The sequence below is a fragment of the Dreissena polymorpha genome, chromosome 8 (assembly GCF_020536995.1).
Source record: "Dreissena polymorpha isolate Duluth1 chromosome 8, UMN_Dpol_1.0, whole genome shotgun sequence".
NCBI classification, from domain to species: domain Eukaryota; kingdom Metazoa; phylum Mollusca; class Bivalvia; order Myida; family Dreissenidae; genus Dreissena; species Dreissena polymorpha.
The window spans coordinates 2,962,888-2,983,491 of NC_068362.1; the positions used below are offsets into that span (position 1 = coordinate 2,962,888).

The 20,604-nt window shown below is 35.9% G+C and overlaps 1 protein-coding gene across 1 annotated transcript in view; it reads left to right on the forward strand.

The window, feature by feature from the left end:
• Window positions 1–1,148: 1,148 nt before the first annotated feature.
• LOC127842896 (uncharacterized) overlaps window positions 1,149–20,604 on the forward strand; it is a 45,059-nt gene continuing 25,603 nt past the window's right edge. Inside the window, exon 1 of the mRNA XM_052372704.1 lies at window positions 1,149–2,630. Within this exon, the coding sequence (XP_052228664.1) occupies window positions 1,323–2,630 (1,308 nt within the window). The 5' untranslated portion in view covers window positions 1,149–1,322. The remainder of the gene's footprint in view (window positions 2,631–20,604) is intronic.

The window sequence follows — 20,604 nt, forward strand, 5'->3', positions numbered from 1 at the left end:
GAAAGTGCCTATTTGGCCTTGTATTTTCGAAAAAATCAAATGCAATGAAATGCTTTATTTGACATTGTTTTTATGTTGTCTAACATTCGTTTATACAATATATACAGAAACTTTTTGTGTTCGTCGTCTTTTCACCAATATGAACATGATTGATTTTTGGCAGTATGCCAAAAAAATCTGTTTTTTAGCAAAAATGCTACATGTTAAGGCTAAAAAAAATGTGTTCCGCCAAATGCGACATCAAGATATTTCGTTCATATAACCTATAATGTTACTTCTTTAAGTGGGTTAAGTTTGAAGGTGTCGCAATTGGCGGAAAATATTTAAAACATTTGGACATTGTCACTGCTTATCGTGTTTTTAAATCCGCCGCTTCAGACGTAAACATGAATTATTACCGATTTAAATTTATACTTCCCGTTAGTATCAATGTTGTTCTTTTCCAAACAAAATTGAGTCTAATCGACACATGTTTATTGTTTATTATTTATGTTTATTGTGATTTTTGTTTCTGAGAATAACTATCCGAAATAATCTTTTTCACGGGAAACAACTCTACTAGTCCGTGACTAACAGAGTACTGTACTGACTACAGTTGACAGCGTTGTTAGCAACCGTTTAATTTTGCGTGATTTCTTGAATTTACCGCGATGAGACAATGAGGTAAACACTTTTTTCATACATTTTATTATAGTCGAATTATTAAAGCTCCTAAATATTTCAATCCATTAATCTATTTGTAAATAACACTGTTTTTTTCTTGCGATGCGTATCGATACTATCGTTGCAGACGACAGGTATACTAGACATGATAATTTCTGTGTTACGCTTAAATATATGCTGATTTCTTTGATTTTAAGTGATGAAAACGTATTAAATTAGTTTGAGAAATGTAAAATAACATGCTTAAAAGAAAGAATACCATGTTTAAAGGAAAATTAAACGATACAAGTACGGTTTTCGTTTTCCTTTTTCTTTCAGCCATTACGATGTAGCGTTGTATTTCATCTGATATGTAATAGAGACCATGGCGTAGTGGTATAGTTAGTGGTGCACCACGCTGGATCAAATCTCGCCTCCAGCAGGTATATTTTTCCAATTTTATTTTTATTTGACATTTACTTGCATTTTTAAGTTATATAAAAAAACACACAATCATTAATTGTTAAGTGTAAACTTTCTTAGTTTATTTAAGTACTCATGCAGTTTGAAAAAAAATATCATAAAACAATAATTACAGTTCCTTTTATTATAAATACTGATAGGGTCGAACTAACTAATAGGGGTGTATTGTTTCTATTTGAAATATGTTTTAATGCAGGATGCATCAGTCCAAGTGCATAGTTTGCAAATGCAAACTTAAAGTTCGCCAGAGACGGCCTGTCAACAAGCATCTAAGAAAGTATCTTAGAAAAACTTTCTTGATTGAAAGCAGCGAGTCTGACTTCATTTGTGGCAAATGTTCGCGACCTGCGTACCGACAAGCTCCGTTTCCGGTGTTACATCAGGCCAGTCTCCAAAATGGTGGACAAGAAAGTACGTGCTGTGCGGGAAGTCCGCCGTCTGTACGACTTCGAGTTCAAGCAGCCTCGAAAAGCCACGCGTACTGCTTCATTTGTAAGAAGCCTGGGCCAAAACTTATCGTTGTGCCACAACAACTAAGAACAGAAGTGTTTGTTAAGCACAATATTTTAATAACTGCTCATAGTAGATGCTGCCCGTGCCATTTAGACTTTTCATTGTCTCAATTCCATCCAGATACATTTGTTAACTTTAAATCAATGGACGACGCCTTTGTAAACAAAACAACAATTACAGAGCTTTTAGATACGGTGCGTGAGTTTGCCATTAAATCATCAGTTAAACGAATGTCCTTTGAAAATATTGAATATTACTCTGATATTGATCTTCAAAACATGACTGGCCTTAACAAGGAACAATTTTTGGACTTCCACAGCATGCTGAAAGAGCATATTAGAGAAACTCCAGCTAGATCGAAATCAACAACGACCGGTATTTTTTTGTTCAAAATGAAAACCGGAATCTCTAATAGTTTACTCGCAACTCTCTTTGGCATTTCAAAATCAAGTGTACGAAGGGCAATTGCAGCTGTAAGGACGATGTTAATGCAAAACTTTGTTCAACACTATTTAGGTTTTCAGCACATCAGTCGTGAAAATGTCATTGACACTCATACAAGGACTTTAGCTCAATCTCTTCTGGCCGAAAAAAATGATCAAGTAATATTAGTTATTGACGGTACGTACATTTATATACAGAAAAGTGCCAATTTTCAATTTCAACGGCGTTCATACAGTGTGCACAAAGGCCGTCCTTTAGTAAAACCAATGGTTATAGTAACAACTACAGGATATTTTGTAAGCATTCTAGGGCCATATTTTTCGGACTCAAAAAATAACGACGCATCAATTTTAAATCATATTCTTTGCAACAACATAGAAGAAATTAAAGAATGGATAAAGCCGAACTTTGTGGTTGATCATGGGTTTCGCGACTCAATAACGCTGCTTTCTAACATGGGAATTCATGCGGAAATGCCAGCTTTTATCAATAAGGGAGTTAAGCAAATGCCAACGGAGGATGCCAACACTAGTCGCTTGGTTACAAAGGTAATCTATTTGAGAATGTTTTCCATGTAAACTCCGAATTTTCTAACATGGTCTCACATTTGGTACATGAATAACGAAATCGGGTCGTCTATTTTGAATAGTTACTTCGTGCTTAATGTACAATTTACAGTCGTCGCGTAGTGTTGGAAATGTCTTTCTCAGATACTGACCTAACTCGCTAACGTACGTTTGATCAAAATCTTTCAAACATGCAACTTTGTCCAGCGCTTTTCTTAAGTATGAATGCCTACATCGACCACGCGTTAGAAATTTGCTATTCATTGTACTCAAAGACTTTTGTATGTAAGCACTATGCTTTGTCTATATAGTAAAAACGCACCAGCCCGTCGGGTATTTAAGGCGACCCGGACAGCTATGGTTATCATTCGTGATTTGCAACTCCAAGAGAGAATATTGACGCTAAATCATGCCGAAATACGCACACCGACTGCCGAAGTTCGAGGACACAAATGCTCCTAGTGGCAGTGGCGAAACGACATCGACTGGCAAGGGTAAGCGGCATGCTACTACAAGGCCATACACTCGACCAGAGCAATCGGCGTCGATGGATTTTAAGTCGTTCGGCTATCATTTGAACAGACTTGGAAGTCAGATGACAGCATTTGTAAACGGCAGCGACTATGCGATGTCGAAGGAAGGCCGCGAAGTATGCACAAAAATGATATCGTGTTTGCAAAAGGCTTCCTCTTATCAGAGAGAAGCGAGTGGACATTTGGTCGATGACCAAGAGCGCTATTTCAATGCAGAGTGGTCCAAACGCGAGAAAGCGCTGAAAGAGCAACACGATAGCGAAAGCGAAAGAATAATATCGCAGCTTCAATTCGAGAAGGAACAGGCTTTGATTTCGCAAAGAGGAGAACTTCAACTCGAGAAGGAAGAAGCTATTCGAGCCCTGAAAACGTGCACAATATGCTACGATGGCGAAAAAAACTGTACCTTGACAAAATGTGGGCATACTTTTTGTCAAAACTGCTGCATGCAGATGTTCGGGGAAAGATGTTTCATGTGCCGGATTGATGTTACAGGCTGGATAAAAATCCATTGGACAGATTGACTTTGTGTATATGCTTGTTTGTTAATTATCATCGTAAAATAAAATGTTAAAATGCATTTCATGTGTTGGTCGTTATTTGTGATTGGTAGATATAGTGTGATCGTAGAGTAAAATGACGTTTTGATTACCAACAATTTTTCTAATCATTAAAAAAAAATACCCTATTCAACTGTTTCTACAAACGAAAAAGCAAACAAGTTTTCTTTACAAAGACTGTATTTTCGAACATAACTAAGTTGAATATCATAGTAAAAATTTGATCCCAATATCTGCAGTGGTTGTTGAGATATTGGCATTTAAATTTGCTCGCAAATACTCATCTCTTTGTGGACTTTTCTTCAAAAATGACGCTCGGTTTATTTGCACTCAGTAACTTCACTGAACTGCTGCGTAAGTATTTGATTTCAGTACATTTCGCAAAAATATTCATAAAATATCAGATCGAGTTCTTGTGTCACTATTTTGAAGTTTTACTTCGTGCTTATGGTTCAAATGGAAATGTCGTAAAGGTACGTTTAATAAAATTCTTTCAGACATGAACTAAGTTGGGTGTTTTTTTTAAATATGAATGTCTGCCACGCGTGCAAAATTTGCCCTGCATCATTTTCCTGCACGTTTGCATGTCAGGACCTGACTATATATAGATATTGAGCCACTCCGTAAGTATATAAAGCGACCCGGGCAAATATGGTAATCAATTGTAATTCAAATCACAATGGCCAACTTCGTGGTACCCCAAACGGAAGACTGGAATAAAGAAATTGCTCAGTTTGAAGCGGGTATGTTTGTTTACAATGCTTGTTTACTTATTCGTTTTGTTTGCCAAATATTGAACTTTGTAAATAAAATGATGCCTTTATTTCACATTTTCTTTGTCCATGTTTCAAATGCAAATGCGCGCATGGCAAGCCACTCATTGAACTCAATTAAAAATAGCGGTGTAAAAAATAGGGTTGTAAAAAGCACAAGGGTCGAAAATGAACCCTTGGCAAGCCAGGTTTTCCTTTAACACGCCGACATGGGTAGGCTTGTTTTTAAATGTTTGAAGTTTTTGATACAACGACATGTTTGCGAACAAACGTTCTGAGACTCAGTTACGCATTCATCCGCTATTTATACAAAAAATTGTAATGTAAATTTTATATCAATCCATGTAGCCATCAAATGCCTCATTCTCAGAAAAATAAGACGCCCGAAAAATTAGCGCTTGGGTCTTTTTTTATGTATGGTGATATTGTCTATTTCCAGAGATAGCCCGGGCCGTTGCGGAGGCGATAAGCCGGTTTAAACGTTGTATTGTTTGCTTGGCGGAAGAGAAAAACTGTACTTTGGTCCCATGTGGACACACGTTTTGCTCATCATGTGTATCCAGGTTGAGCAAATGTGCAGTGTGTAGGAGTGGAATGACTGGGTGGAATAAATTTCATTTTACAAATTAAAAGATGAATTTGTATTTTATGCTTGTTCGTTTGTTTGCATGTTTTTGCATGTATGTTGAATTGTATTTCATGTGTTGGTCGTAAGTTGAGCAGGGTAGCGACTTGACTTTAAACCATGTATAACTGGAACGTTAGTTCTGTTAGCAATCAAAAAAACATTTTTAGGAACATAGGAATAACATTTTCTCGAGAACGTCTCATGATTTCAAGACGAAATTTACAACACAATATTCAACTAAATAGTAGCAACAATATTTATTTTGCATGTTTTGTTCTAACACGACCTTTTGTATCAGAAATTTAAGGTAACAAACTTCGCTAACAAAAAAACTTTTTTGCATTAAGAGCATTTATTTTCACTTTGGTATAATCTTGTAGGAAATTCAAATCCACGCATTTTGCTATATTACACTTTAATTTATGTCTAAACACAACAATAATACAGTCCGATAACGGATTTGTGTTAAACACATTTCGGACTTGAACATTAGATTTTATTTTAACGTCGAACAATCGCTCTGTACTGTAAAATGAACACTGATTTCGTACAAAGTTTAGGTCGCGTTTTCTATACAACTAGTTGACCGATCTTCATGACATTTTCGCCAAAATATCAAACCTGATAATAGCATCAAGTTTTGTGGGGATCATTTTTCGCTAACAATAACGCATATAGTAAAAATGCTTAGTTTTTCGCATGAAAATCACTTCGCTGAGAATGAAAAAAATTCCCATTAAAAACAAGTACATAACAATTGCTATCATTCGATAGGGAATTCTGTTCTGCACGGTTTGATATATGATACTCAACAATAGGTCTGATAACAAGGAAAATGCTTCAAGACAACACATTAGCACTCATAGAAATTTTGAACTTTTAAGTATCTAGTCTAACTGAATGACGTTATAAATAGCAAATAGCTCACAAAACTGTGTTTGTTTGGAAGAGGTTTAACTTAACTTTCTCGATAACGCGTGAATACATTTCGATGAAATTTTCAGTACAAAAACCAACAAATAGAGAGGAACAATGTGTGTTTATGCATTTTTGTATTACATCAACGAGTATATGTCAAAACTTCTGTTTAATGACCAAACTTGGGTTGTCATGAATAAAAGATTTTCATTTTGCAATATGGTACTGAGATATTTGTATCATGCGATGGGGAATTCATTTCTGCGCATTTTGGTGTAACATACTTGATGTTTATGTTAAACGCTGCAGTTAAACGGGCAGAAAACCATATCCCAACAAACACACATTATTGAAAATCGTAAATTTGACCCTTCATCCTTAGTGCATATTCACAACGTCATTTAAAAAATCTCATCATACAAAGTTAAAGGGATAGTAACATATCGACGACAGAAAATGGTATTTCTCGCGACTGATTTAAGTCGAATATCTTTAGAACCCGTTGACCGAATTCAATGAAATTTTCAACAGATTAACAGAAATTTCTATGCGAACACACTGATACTACTTGGTTATACAAAATCGAATGCGCGAGTAATTATATTTTGGTCCAAACACAGATTTTCTTGATATTTCAAATTTACAAGAACAATTGTACACATAACCATACTATTTATGTATCATTGTGTAGGCGCTAGTGTGCTGAACATTTTGATATATGTGGTTTGATATTAATTTTCTATATCTTCGTTGTACTAGCACTAAACACAAAACACAGTTAAACAAATCACAGCGCGATAGTTGCTCTTTAATAAAGCCAGCGCAAAATACTATCGAGTTGCATGTCGTCAAAAACTACGTCATATAAACAATTTAATTTTCAAAATTCTTAGAACCCTGAATTGCTCAGGCTATGTAGAAATAAACGGGTATACGGGGATTTGTTAATGCCGGAGTTAAATGTACACTACTTCTAGTGAATATTTTTGATGGATTACTCACATATTTTATATGATCTAGGATTATTTCACAATGCTACTGTAGGTTAGTAACTTTGACTAGATATTTTTCTATTTCACATTTTGTCGTTTTAACATTGAATATCAAAAACACAATATGAAAATCTGCTTTGAGTACGCCTCATAACAAGATTTGAGACTAGAAGACCATGGATTTGCTGTAAATCGAAGGAAATACTGGATGGATTTGATGGACTCGTGCTTATCAATTTTTATGCCCATTCAAGCTGTGACTATTTCGGCTTGTATGGTCATGAAAAAATATCACCACAAAGTCAATATTTGTAGGATTTTTGAAAGGTAAGTTTGCTTTTACGATTTTTCATTAAATACTTATTCAATTGTTAACTCAAATCATGAACTGTAAACATTTTTAATATGATTTTCTGTCATTCTTAGTTTGGCTCTCGAAGAGAGAGGATGTGTTTTTTCGACGTCGCGTCAGTATAAATTGAATTGCGCGCCCAAAAAAAGTTCAGTTGACCGATAGACTTTGACAAAGACAGACGCGTTTTTTAAGTTCTCTGAAAAAAAGTTTTGACTTTTAAATTTTTTTACTATGAAAGAATTTTAGTTGACTGATAGACTTTGACGAAGACAGACCTGTTTTTGTGAGCTCTGAAAAAAAATTGACTTTGAAATATTTTTTACTATGAAAAAGATTTGAGTATTACTGACTTGTACTTTGAGAGTTAAATTGACTTCGCGTTATAGAATATGACTTGGTACTCGGGTTATTGAATGACTGGTGGACTTTAGTGTTAGGTTATTGTTATGAGATGACGACTTGACTTTGACTTGAGTTGTGTGCAATTAAATTTGTGTTGTGGTGTGAATCGATTGACTGTCAGCTGAAGTTCAGATGTCGTGCTGTGTGGATGGGTTTCTACAAAACGTGAGTACAAACTTTTGTGTTTGACTGTTGACGTGTCTCACTGTGTATGATGATTTATGATGATTTTAAGCGGCTGGCGTATTATTGCTGAGTTGTTGTACTGATAGAGAAGTGAAATGAGTTGGGTATAAATTACTCAGTACTGATATAGTGTCGATATGTTGTGATGAGAGATGATGGTGTTACAAAATATTTACTGAGCTACTTTGGGAAACGAACAGATGATGTAAAAACATTGGAAACATATTTCATGAAAATGCATGTGCTTATATGTACTAAATATGATATTGCTTTACTTGTATTTGCATGCTGTTAACATTTCTATTTTATTCCAGTGGGCTGTGGTGAGTATTGCAGATTTAACTTGTATGTGTGGTTTTTAGTTAACGATGCTTAATGAAAACTGTTATTGTACACTTAGTATGGAATGATGTGAATGATGATATGATGGGTAGAATTAATCAGTGCTTGTGTCTAGAAATGCTGAATGTTTATTGAAAAGGCTAAATGCTAGCCAGTACTAAGAGTTGAGCTACCGTGGGAATGTGAAACGAACTGATGGTGTAATATGATGGTGTATTGACATACTTTTCTTATATGTACTAAATATGATATTGCTTTACTTGTATTTGCATGCTGTTAACATTTCTATTTTGTTCCAGTGTGCTGTGGTGAGTACTGTAGATATTACTTGATTTTTAGTGTCTATGAATGCTGATGTATGATAGCTATAGCATGAGCTCAATGCTAACCAGTATTATGAGTTGATGTATTGTGGTGATGCTAATCGAACTGATGATGTAACATGATGGTGAACACTTACTGAATGCATAAAATTTATTGAATTGCGTTTGTTGATATGCACTATAATATGATAAATGTATTGCTTAACATGTATATTTCATGATGTTTAATTTCAGTGGGCTGTGGTGAGTACTGTAGATTGTATTGCCTATGTATAGAATTCAATAAAAGATTATGACTAAAAACTGCTTTTGATTCTTTTTGAACAGTTTTAGGGACTATAAGTCTATAACAAAAATATGTCGGTTGGCGTTCATACAGCAATGTTTTGAGTAGTACAGAAATGTTTCTACGTTTGTGGTCGCCAGTTGTCTGTGATGTGTAAAGTGAAAAATACACGGAGCTTTGAATACAACAAACATTTACTGTTTTAACACAGATTGTGTGCTATGCATTTTTCGATGTAGATCTTTTTCAGATTTGACATGAAATGTAGACCTGACATTTGAACAGAGCTGGGAAACGAAAAGGTAAGTTTGTTAAATTTCACAATGAACACTTGTGTTTTGACAAAAGAAGAGATAAAGTGAGTTTTGTCATCATCATGGTTTCTTTCAGAGTATAACTCGTGAACAGATGAAAACCTATTTTTTGCTAGATTTTCATGTACTCTTTTTTTGGATGATAAGTATGTCAGTAACTCAAAATCATACGGCTAGTACAGTATGGAACATGAATGCTTTGTTCAGATTTTCAGATGTGTGCTGGCAGTTTAAGTCTGGCAGCTGAAGTGAACAGTCATGATTTCTGGAGTTGAGCACAGGGCAGTGATAAAGTGAAAGGTAAGTACTTTGAACTGAATGTTTGTTCTATGCATGCTTTGCCTTAAAACATTTCAGGAGTGCTTATGCAGTGATGGATTGAAAGCTGACATGAACAGAAAAAAGATGCTGTTGACAGTGCTGGGTTTGAAAGCTGGCATGAACAGAAAAGCAAACATATGGTGAGTACAAAATAGTTTGTATATAGTATGTTTGTGCATGCTTGTATGTTTCAGGTGTATATGCAGTCAGCGACGAAGATGATTCAAGAAGAGAAACATTGTTGTGATGTAAATAGAACGTTCAAACAGGGTAAGTGTAACAATTGTGGTAGTTTAATTTGTACCATGCGTGTTTTGCTATGTTTCAGATTGCACATGCATAGATGGTTTCCTACTGGGTGCCAATAGAAGGGACACGAGTAAAAACGATTGCAACTGCTGAACCACAATTCAACAAAAGTTGGGTAAGTTTTAAGTCATTGATTTGAGGTGTACAATGTGTTCTTTACTTTGTTGCAGAATCGAGTCACTGGTTTACACATGGAAGAAGATTTCCACCTCTGTGACACAACTCTACAAAAGCAAGGTAAGTCGACCAAGTTGTTTTTTTATTTGTACTGCTATAATGTGATGTTCAAAAACGTTTTATATGCATGTGTGTTTCAAAATATTTTGTTTCAGTGGATGGCCAGATGTCGAGCAGTACAGATGTGTTTCTTGGAGGGAGCTCCCAAACCGTGAGTACAAGCATTTGATATTTATATTCGGTTGTTAACAAATGGAAGTCTATGTGAACGATGATAGCAAGGGTAGAATTTATCAGAGCTTGTGTCTAGAATCATAATGCTGATGTGTGATGGTTTACTGAAAGGGGTAAATGCTAGCCAGTACTTACACTTGAGCAACCGTGGGATGTCGAACTAACTGATGATGTACTATGATGGTGAACACTTACTTTGTGTATCGAAATGCTTTTGTTGATATTTACTAAATATTGATTGACATTTGTTTGCATGCTGTTTACATTGCAATTTTATTTCAGTGGTGTGCTGTGGTATGTATTATAGAATAAGTTTGTCTCAATAAACAATGATGAGTGAAAACTGATTTCGATTTGTTTTGTACAGTTTCAGGGATTGTAAAGTATTTAACAACTCTGTCGGTTGGTATTCATGAGTGTGAGCTTAATACAGCAATGTTTGAGTAATACAAAAAATGTATGTACTCTTTTGTGGTCGCCAGTTGTCTGTGATATGTATAGTAAAAAAAACACAACACAAAGCTATGAAGCATACAATTGTTTCAAGATTTTATCAATAATTGTGTACTATGCATGTTTTGATTTAGTTCGTTTCAGATATGACATGACCTGAATATTTGACAGTCGAACAGAGCTGAGCATTGCAGAAAGGTAAGTGTTTTGTTTGATATTTACCATGCATACTTTGCTTTGCTCTGTTTCAGATTCACATGCAGAAAAGGTCTCATAGTAGCCTCAACTGTGAATAAGGATATCAACTGCTGTGACTAAACTGTTGAAGAAGGGTAAGTGGAACAATGTGTTTGTTTTATAAGTACCATGTATGCTTTATTTTGCTCTGTTTCAGAGTAGACATACAAACAGTGTCTTGCTTTGCATGCTATTTTTCAGGTCTCTCATGCAGTGAGGGAAAAGAAAAAGATTTCAATAAAGAATCACTGCTGCAACTCAGCTCTTTAAACAAGGTAAGTGTTTACTATACTGTATGCAAAATGTTTCTCTGTTTTACTCTGTTTCAGGTTTCAATTGCAGAGATGTTGCAGAGATGTTTTGACAGCTTGTGACAGAAAAGAAATTCAGCAGCTGTGTCTCGACTCTAGCCATGAGGTTAGTCAAAACAAATATACTGGTTTGAATGTTATGTTGTTATGTCCTTCTATGTTTCAGACTTACATTGCTCTGACTGTTCCACAGTGGGTCAAAACAGAGACGAGTACAGGTTTCAAGAAGAAAATTGGCTGTTAAAACTCTGCACAAAATATGAGGTAAGTAAACTACTTTTTTGGTTTGTGTTGTGCTTTGTTATGCTTAACTATTTTAAGATTGGAATGGTGGGTCGTTACAGAGCAGACTTTTGGACAACTGAGAAGAAGAAAAACAGAAAATGATTCAAGATCAGCTAGGTCTTGATTATCATGCAATTCTTAATGTATTTTTCATTTCAGTAGCCTGTTGGTAAGTGCACTAACTTTCTATAATTTCATATTGAACTGTTTTGATGACTTGTATACTACTATGCAATGCTTAATGTATTTTTCATTTCAGTAGCCTGTGGTAAGTACACTAACTTTCTATAATTTCATATTGAACTGTTTTGATGACTTGTATCCTGCTATGCAATGCTTAATATATATTTTTTTATTTCAGTGTGGCTGTGGTAAGTACAATTGCCTTCTTTAATTTTCATATTGAACTGTTTTGATGACTTGTATACTGCTATGCAATGCTTAATGTTTTTTACATTTCAGTGTGGCTGTGGTAAGTACACTAACTTTCTTTAATTTTTATATTGAACTGTTTTGATGACCTGTATTCTGCATTGTAAAATGTGTTTCTTTTTCATTTCAGTTGCCTGTTGGTAAGTACAATTTGCTTTCTTTAATTGCATATTGAAATATATTTTATAACTTTTGTTCTGCTATGCTCTTTTTCATTTTAGTTGGGCAGATGTTATAAGTACACTTCATGCATGTAAAAACTGAATATGATTGTTGTGCTATACAAAATGTGCTTTTTTCAATTTCAGTTCAGCAATGGTAAGTATATTGTGTTTCTTTATGTATAATTTTGTATACATATTGTTTTTTTCATCATAGCATGTTTTTTATATTTATGCTTTGTGTAAGTAAAATGTTCATAAATCATTCTTATCTTTAAACTAAAAATGTATTTTGATATGCAAAATGTCTGTATGATTTCAGTTGCCAGAGGTGAGTACCATAACAGTTGAAAAGTTAGTTTTGTTTAGTTAAAGTTTTGGTTCACAGTTTTGTTTGTTATTTGGCAAAATTTACATGTATGCATTGAGTCTTGATTTCAGCTCGATTGTGGACTGAAGAAGATTGCCAGCAGAGGGATTGGATACAAAATACAAAGTAAGTACTGAGTTTCTTACTAAAAGTTTTGAGTTGTATTCATTGTGTGTAAATATGCTATGATTGCTATGAACATGGCTTTTGTATTTCAGCGAAGACAACATAGGTAAGTAAAATTGTTATTTGTTTCAAGTTTACTGTTATAGTTCAATATTGTGTTTATAAATTGTAAGTTGTACAAACACATTCAAAAGTTTCTGATTATGCTTTCAATTTCATTTTAGCTTTACTGCTGGACGAGTGTTCTCAACTACTAGACGAGTCAGGTTTACTACCAGGCGAGCAGTGACAACAAGGCGCCTTTGTGGAAACAACACAACAAAAAGTGAGTATTAGTTGAAATTGTTTTACTGTATGTTACACTTAAATGCAAAATTGCGCACATAAACTGTAAGTTGTACAAACACAGTGAAAGTTTCTTATCATGCTTTCTATTTCATTTCAGCTCTACTGCAAGACGAGCAGTGACAGCAAGGCGCCTGAACATGCAACACAATACAAAAAAGTAAGTATCAGTCAAACAGTTGGTAGAGTTGTGTGTTTTTTTTTAGAACTTTGTGTTTACTTTTTCATTTGATACATGGTATATTACACATGCATGCTTTTTATCATTTCAGGCTGTTTACTTTCATCGTTTACTGTTTAACACAATTTGCTTTTCTATTTTCAGTGCCAATTTGCAAACCTTGATGTGGACACCGAGTAGTCAATACATACGTGTGGCGTATAGCTGCGACAAAACCGTGCAGGGGACAAAAATTCCACTCAGCCGCTCGTATTGACGAGTGAAATCTTGAAAGGACGAGTGAATTTCCCTAAAGCTCTCGTCCTACAGGACGAGTGAAAAAAAAAACTGATGTTAAAATATGTATTTTCTGACCAGTAAGACTCTTTTTCATTAAATAAAATCATTTCTTAAAGCATATCTATACCGAAAGTAGAACGCGAATGAACCGGAAATCGTAATTGTAAATTTCATACAGCAGGTGCGCGTTGTTATGTGAGACTGTGTCCCGGAGTAAATATTGGCTTTTTGGTGTAAACTTTGCGCGTCCATGTTGACAGGGAACCATCTGACTTCATTCACTGTAAGTAGGCTATTGATTTTTTTAAAGAATTATTTTACTGCGAAGTACCGTTTTCAACCAGTCTGAATTTCATCTGAAAAATGTCTGACATACGAGCGTTCTTTAAAGGGGGCAGGAGCGATGTTCAACCATCCGAAATGGAAAGCACGCAAGCATTAGAAAAAGGAAAAAACAAATTTGTCTTCATTTATTTATTTTGTGTTCCTCATAAATAAAGTAAGTTAACATTTCTTCTGTGATCAGCTGGCATGAATAACTAAGTAAGCAGCATTTTAGCAGTGATATAGGAAACATTGTTAGTCATATCAGTCCTTTGCAATCTTTCTTTCACACATATTTGAAGGACAAGTGCATGTGTTTGCAGGACGAGTGAAAATTTTAATGCACTTGTCCTGCAGGACGAGTGCAATTTATATATATTTTTGTCCCCTGCCGTGGGTCCATCGCACCGATAACTTGAACATTGGCCCGTGTATGGACATCAGTGCAACTTTGTGAATCCATGTAACTTTGTGAATCCATGTAACATTGCGAATGTGTGTCGATCGAAAAATGTGTACATTCTGCACTGAAACGAACTCGGTGTTGCAAGTGGCAAGTGTTGACAGTGTGTATGTTTATGTTTTTACATGAAAAATAAAGGAGATTGTTCTCCTACCTTTTTTTTCCTTGTTTTATTGTGCTGGCCAGCAATATTGATGTATTGATGTATGTGTTTGTGTTTAAACTATGCAATACCAAAATCAAACAAAAAATAAACATTAACAGTCATTAACTGTGTTTGGGCGGCCGAGGGGTTTAAGACTCCACAAGTGTGAAGCGCACTGATAGCACTTGGGGGTAAACACCTCGGTATTTCGGTGCTAAAATGTTTTCACGGTGCTTATTTTGACGCACTGTTAGAACTACCAACCAGTAAATGATTGCTTGATTTATAAAACAAATATTCAGTCTCTACTTTGGCACAAGAGACTCTAAGTATCAAATACCAACAATTTAGACGCAGACAATCACATGGTGGTACACCAGTCCGAATATACTCATTGCTCTAGCCAGGATTGCAAATTACTTGTGTTGACTAGCAAGGCTCCCTAGTAACGGAGCAGTGTTACTGGCGTTTTTTGGGTCGATAGTGCTTAGGTGAGGTTTTGCTCGAATCGGGAGCGGGTCACTCGCTTTGGCGAGTTAGTTTTCGCTCGTAGTTTCCAATCTGGCTAGATCAATGTAAGGTTGTCGTTGACTGCTATTTGGCAAGCAGAAAGACAACAGCGGTTAATTAACTGAGTATGGGCGACCGAGGTATGTAGGTGTCAATAGACCGACTCCACAAGTTGCGAAGCGAACCGATAGCACTTGAGGGGAAACGCCTCGGTTTTCGGTTCTAACATGTGTTATCCATGCAGTCGTTATACTCTGGCAAGGCTCCTCAATCTATCGCGAGGGACACTCATTATTGCCCGCAAGCTTTAGAACCTGACGTGGGTCGATGCGTATGCGAGTCCGAGGACGCGATTGCATTTGATAAGGCTACCAACCAGTTAATGATTGCATGATCTATAAAACCAATTTTAAGTCTACTTGGGCACAAGAGATTCCAAGTACCAAAATACCAACAATTAACAAGCAGACGCTTTTCAAAACTATGACCGCTGAGATTGATAGTCAGATGGAGTCCTGCCCATTTAGCTGTGTAGCGGTCTAGGGCGGGGTTGCAAGTCAATACGAAATGAGGCGCTATAAAGCAACTCGTCCCCGTTATGACCGTCAATACTTTCGACACTATCTGGGAATCCTTTCAACACCACATTGTTGCGCTGTTGGAAGGGTGGTAGGCACGCATGGTGACATGCCTGTGCTTTGCTATGCGACACCATGGTATTTTCGTACGGTGACACGAAATATCTTAATCTGGCTCTCTCAGAAACGCAGGCACGCGTTGACCGAACCTGACCGATGACCGAGCAATAACATTTCTATTAAGTGCTTCAATGCACAAAGTCTGCTAGGGCTGGGGTGGGAAGGCGACTTCTCTTGTACTCAGACAAGAGGAACGGTCACAAGTCCGTGAAAACGCCGAGTGACACCACTAGCTTTCAATCGTACAAAGCAAAAAAACTTTCAAACTTTAGTTTGAGGTGAAATGATAAAAAAACTATATAAACAACTAACCGTTATAAGATATTTGCCATATGGACACAAACTATGCTACTCAATGTTGCGTTGAACATTAATTGCGCCTTACGAACTACTCGTGTTGAAACTAACATTGAGTGACTCGTAAACTTAAAGCAGTTACTCGCTTTTGACTGCATACACATTTTGTACAACGGCTCGTTATTGGTATAACTTGTCTTTCAATGAGGAACGTCTATTGAGGTTGTAGAATATACGAATAAAAACACACAACATAAATGACGTTAGGATATTATTTTGACTTTCGATATGAGGTGATATGATGAAAAAAAGTATATACATCGGTCTGAGAGACTTTCATGACATTCTCAGAATTGCTAGCACAATTGATAAAAACCCTAAACGCAGTTTTATGACTTTCAATGTATGGTCATTAACTTTGAAATACTGCAAAGCAATCCCAATTAAAAACCTTACGCTACACTACAGTCTACAACCGTATTTGAAACTCAACAACTCGAATGTTCTCATTTTGAAACGACAGTAAGTTACACAACTGCTTGAATATTTTGAAAAGCAGTATCGCTTCAACGCTATGATTTGGTTGTGAGATGTAATATATAGTATAGTAGCATCAATGTTACAGACCTGTAAGCACATTCATACACCTGCTTGAATATTTTGGAAAGCAGTGTCGCTTCAACGCTGCTAAAACGTTTTAGCTTGTCGCTAGCTAGCTTGTATGTTTAATTTGATTGTGAAATGTAGTCGAGATTGGTGTGTAGCAATGTATAGTAAAGGTGTTGATGTTTCAAATCAGTAGGCACAAACACATGCTTTCAACGGGCACATGCGACTAAATTCGTATCACGACAAAACGGGTTAAACATACGCTATAATATATCTCTATGTTAGCACCACAGATGAGGTTGTCGATAGCTTGCGTTGTTGATTTGGGCGTGAGATGTAGTCATGATTGGTATGTATTGTATAGTAGAAGACAATTCTCAGCAGCAGGTGGTCTGCAAACACTACAATGCAATTTTGCAGTTTGATACGAACGTGTTTTGTTCACGTGTAGTTGGTATGAAAATCTGTCGTGTCTGATCAATCTAACATATTTGGTAAAATAACACAGTTGGAAGGCCGTAGCATATCTAAGGTTGTGCTATGTTACAGCTCCACTAATAGTTATTCGTCTTGCAAGATACTGGAACAGATGTCCACGTGTTATTGTATATTATCTGATTTAGGATATTTTTGAGAAATTATGCAACAGAACATTTCTGCAAAATGTGAAAAATATCTATTTGAATGGGATTTCTGAGGTTTAGCCATTGCCGAAAGGCCAATGTTTCTTCATGTATGTGTGACAAAAGCTACTGCTATATTTGCTATTATGCTAGTCCGTATTGCATATCGCAAGGTGGTAAAGCGGCTCTTTTCATTTCGCTGTGAAAAGAACGGTCACAAGCCCGTACAAACGCTGAGTGACACCTCTTGATCATGTAGCTTGTATGAAACGTGTTTACAAAACCAAAGTAGTTCAAAGCAGAACGCTTTTCCTTCTTTGAGGGAGAAGAAATCTGGGTGCAAGTCCCGGCTTTGGTTATAACACAAATACTCGCTGCTCAGTTGCAATATTCATACCCTTACACAGTCAATATAATCTCGGGACCAAATGCCACTAGGCTCGATTTTGAGTTGCTACACTCATGATAAAAATGAACCAACACATTGACATTGAGTACGTGATTAAAATGTACCAGCAATTTTTCGCTAATCGGTATGTAGTAAAACTATTTGACAAATCTACGTTATAACTAGCACAGTTAAAATTTAACGTTTAAGCATTCGCTGATAATAGGCATGCAATAGCAATCCAACGCTGAAATGATTCACACTCCTACGCAATTAATTTTATCGCGGGACCAAATACCCATAGGCTCGATTTCGAGTTGCTGCTCGTGTGTTTGTTAACAAAATACCTTGCTACATTGTTTCTCATATGAAACGATGTTTGAAAGCTCTCGAGTGTTTGTTGACAAAATACATTGCTACATTGCATTTCACATGAAACGATATTTGAAAGCTGCTCGTGTTTTGCTGGTTCTGAGTTTTGCATGATGATGATTATGATTATGATGATGAAATATGATGATGATGTTTATGATTATGAATATGATGATGATATATGATTTTTCTCATAGCGCGGATGAAACTGATTTTCGTAGCATATGATTGCGGTTGTTGACTAGATACCTAGTTTCACTGTATTTTACAAGATACGATATTTGAAAGCGTGATATGTTTTTTGAGCATATATGATTATATATTTGTTGAATTCGGTATTTGATGTTTGATAACGTTACTCCTGAGATAGATTACTTGACATTTTAGATTTGCTAGAAATGGTTTGAAGAAATTGTATACAGTTTTGTGAAAAAAGGGTATATAGAGTACCGTAACATTTCTCTCCCATAACACACAATCATGTCGATCAACACAATACCCACTGACAAGGAAATTGCCAACATATCAGCTTGTATTAGCGAAGGATGGGAATTGTTGCCGGTGTATCTAAACATAAATGAACAGATGGATGTCGATGGGTCAAGAGTTTACAAAATCTTTCACATTCTCCGATCCTGGAAACGACAGAAAAATGAAACCATGAAATTGTTACTGAAATCATTAGTTGAAGCTGAAAACACTATTGTTGTTGATTGGGAGTTGGTGAGAAAAATTCTTGGCTATGGCAAAGAAGTTCTATTGTTGTAAGTAAAAAGTTGAACAATAAATTGAAAACAACTCACATGCTGTCTTTGTTTTTTGTTCAAATGTTGCTTTGTATTCAAACATAATATGTCTAATCTCAATGCATGGATAGACCTCAAATGTGGTCAAACATGTTATTATCGTTTTGAACTTCGAAGCAAAAACATGTCACGTAAAAGCAATGATAACTCGGCTGATATGAAAGAATTCCTAGCGAATATTGTCTGTCCTAGCGATGACTCAACGACAAGGGCGTCACGTGTACCGATCCAGAGCACAATGATTTGCAAAAAAATAAAGATGGATGGCAAAGAGTACACCGTCGAAGAAATTTGTCGGGTGCTGCGCAAAAATATCGGAGTAATATTGGACACAAGGGCACGAAATCGGAACCAAAACATGTTATATAAAAGGATTAGCTCATTGAAAAGCTGGAAGGGACGAACTCACAAAACTATATCTAACACGGATATAGCCATGGCTGGATTCTTCTTTGACAGATCTAGCGACTGTCTTAGGTGTTTTCACTGTTTGGTGAAACTTCCATCGCGCGGTACGCGAACAGATATTTGGGAGGAGCACTCGGAAATATTTCCATTTTGTGTGCATGTGCGACAATGCAAGGGTGACACGTTTATTGAAAGCGTCATAACAGAGTCAAACGAACATGAGTTATGCAATGCTATACAATATTTGGAAGAAGAAAACAATTCATCAAATGAACATTGTGCAACAACTTTGATGAAACATGATAACGGCGCATCTTTTGGCATTGATACTGACATCAAGAGTCCCAGTGATCTCAAAATTATGGTTGAAGAGAATATGCAAATGTCTAACAACATTCTATGCAAAGTGTGCTTGGATGAGCAATGTTCCATCATCATCATTCCGTGCTCGCACTTCGCCGTCTGTGGTCAATGCATAACTTCACTTGAGAAGTGTCCACTTTGTAGATCAAACATCAAAGGGACAATCAGGGCACAGCTAGCCTAATACTATAGACTAAAATGGATTATAGTTGTAACACTATTTTTCAGTAATAAATTGAAAACAACTTACATGCGCGCTCATACTGTTAGAATACAAAACGTCGAATGTTACAACAAAACTAAGGCAAAATTATCTTACTCAAGTGCTAGATACATTTTACAAATTTCAACAGAGTTTACGCGCTAGTGAAAATTCAAACCATATACGTTTACTAAGTATCTTGCTTATTCGCAATTCTTCAACTTGACAAAACAAAATTGTCTGTGTGAAAAACGAGTCAATACCGAACAGCTGTTATATGCTATGATAAACATGAAAATAAATGTGTAATCTGGCATAAGCGAATCGGTGTTTTTCGTTTATTGTTACATAACGGCTATAAATAATCATAAACAAATGCTATCATAACGTATGAATTGCATATTTTCAAAAACGACTCTATAATACCCCGTCGAAATTTTACAGCCAAAATCGCGTGTCATGAAAAAATACAGTACAGCGAGTTCATCAAGTGCAGATTCAATACGTCATTTGAAAAATCTCATCTTTCAACTTAAAGGGATAGTAACATATCGACGATAGAAAATTGTATTTCTCGCGACTGATTTAAGTCGAATATCTTTAGAACCCGTTGTACGAATTCAATAAAATTTTCATCAGATTAACAGAAATTTCTATGCGCACACACTGATACTATGGGTTTATACAAAATCGAATGCGCGAGTTAAGATATTTTGGTCCAAACGCAAATTGTCATGATATTTCAAATTTACAAGAACAATTGTACACATAACCAAAATATTTGTATATCAATTTGTAGGCGCTATTTTGCCGAACATTTTGATATATGTGGTTGGAAATGTATTTTCTATTTCTTCGTGATACCAGTACTATACTCGCAAAACATAGTCGAAATAAGCTAATCGGGTTTGTCCC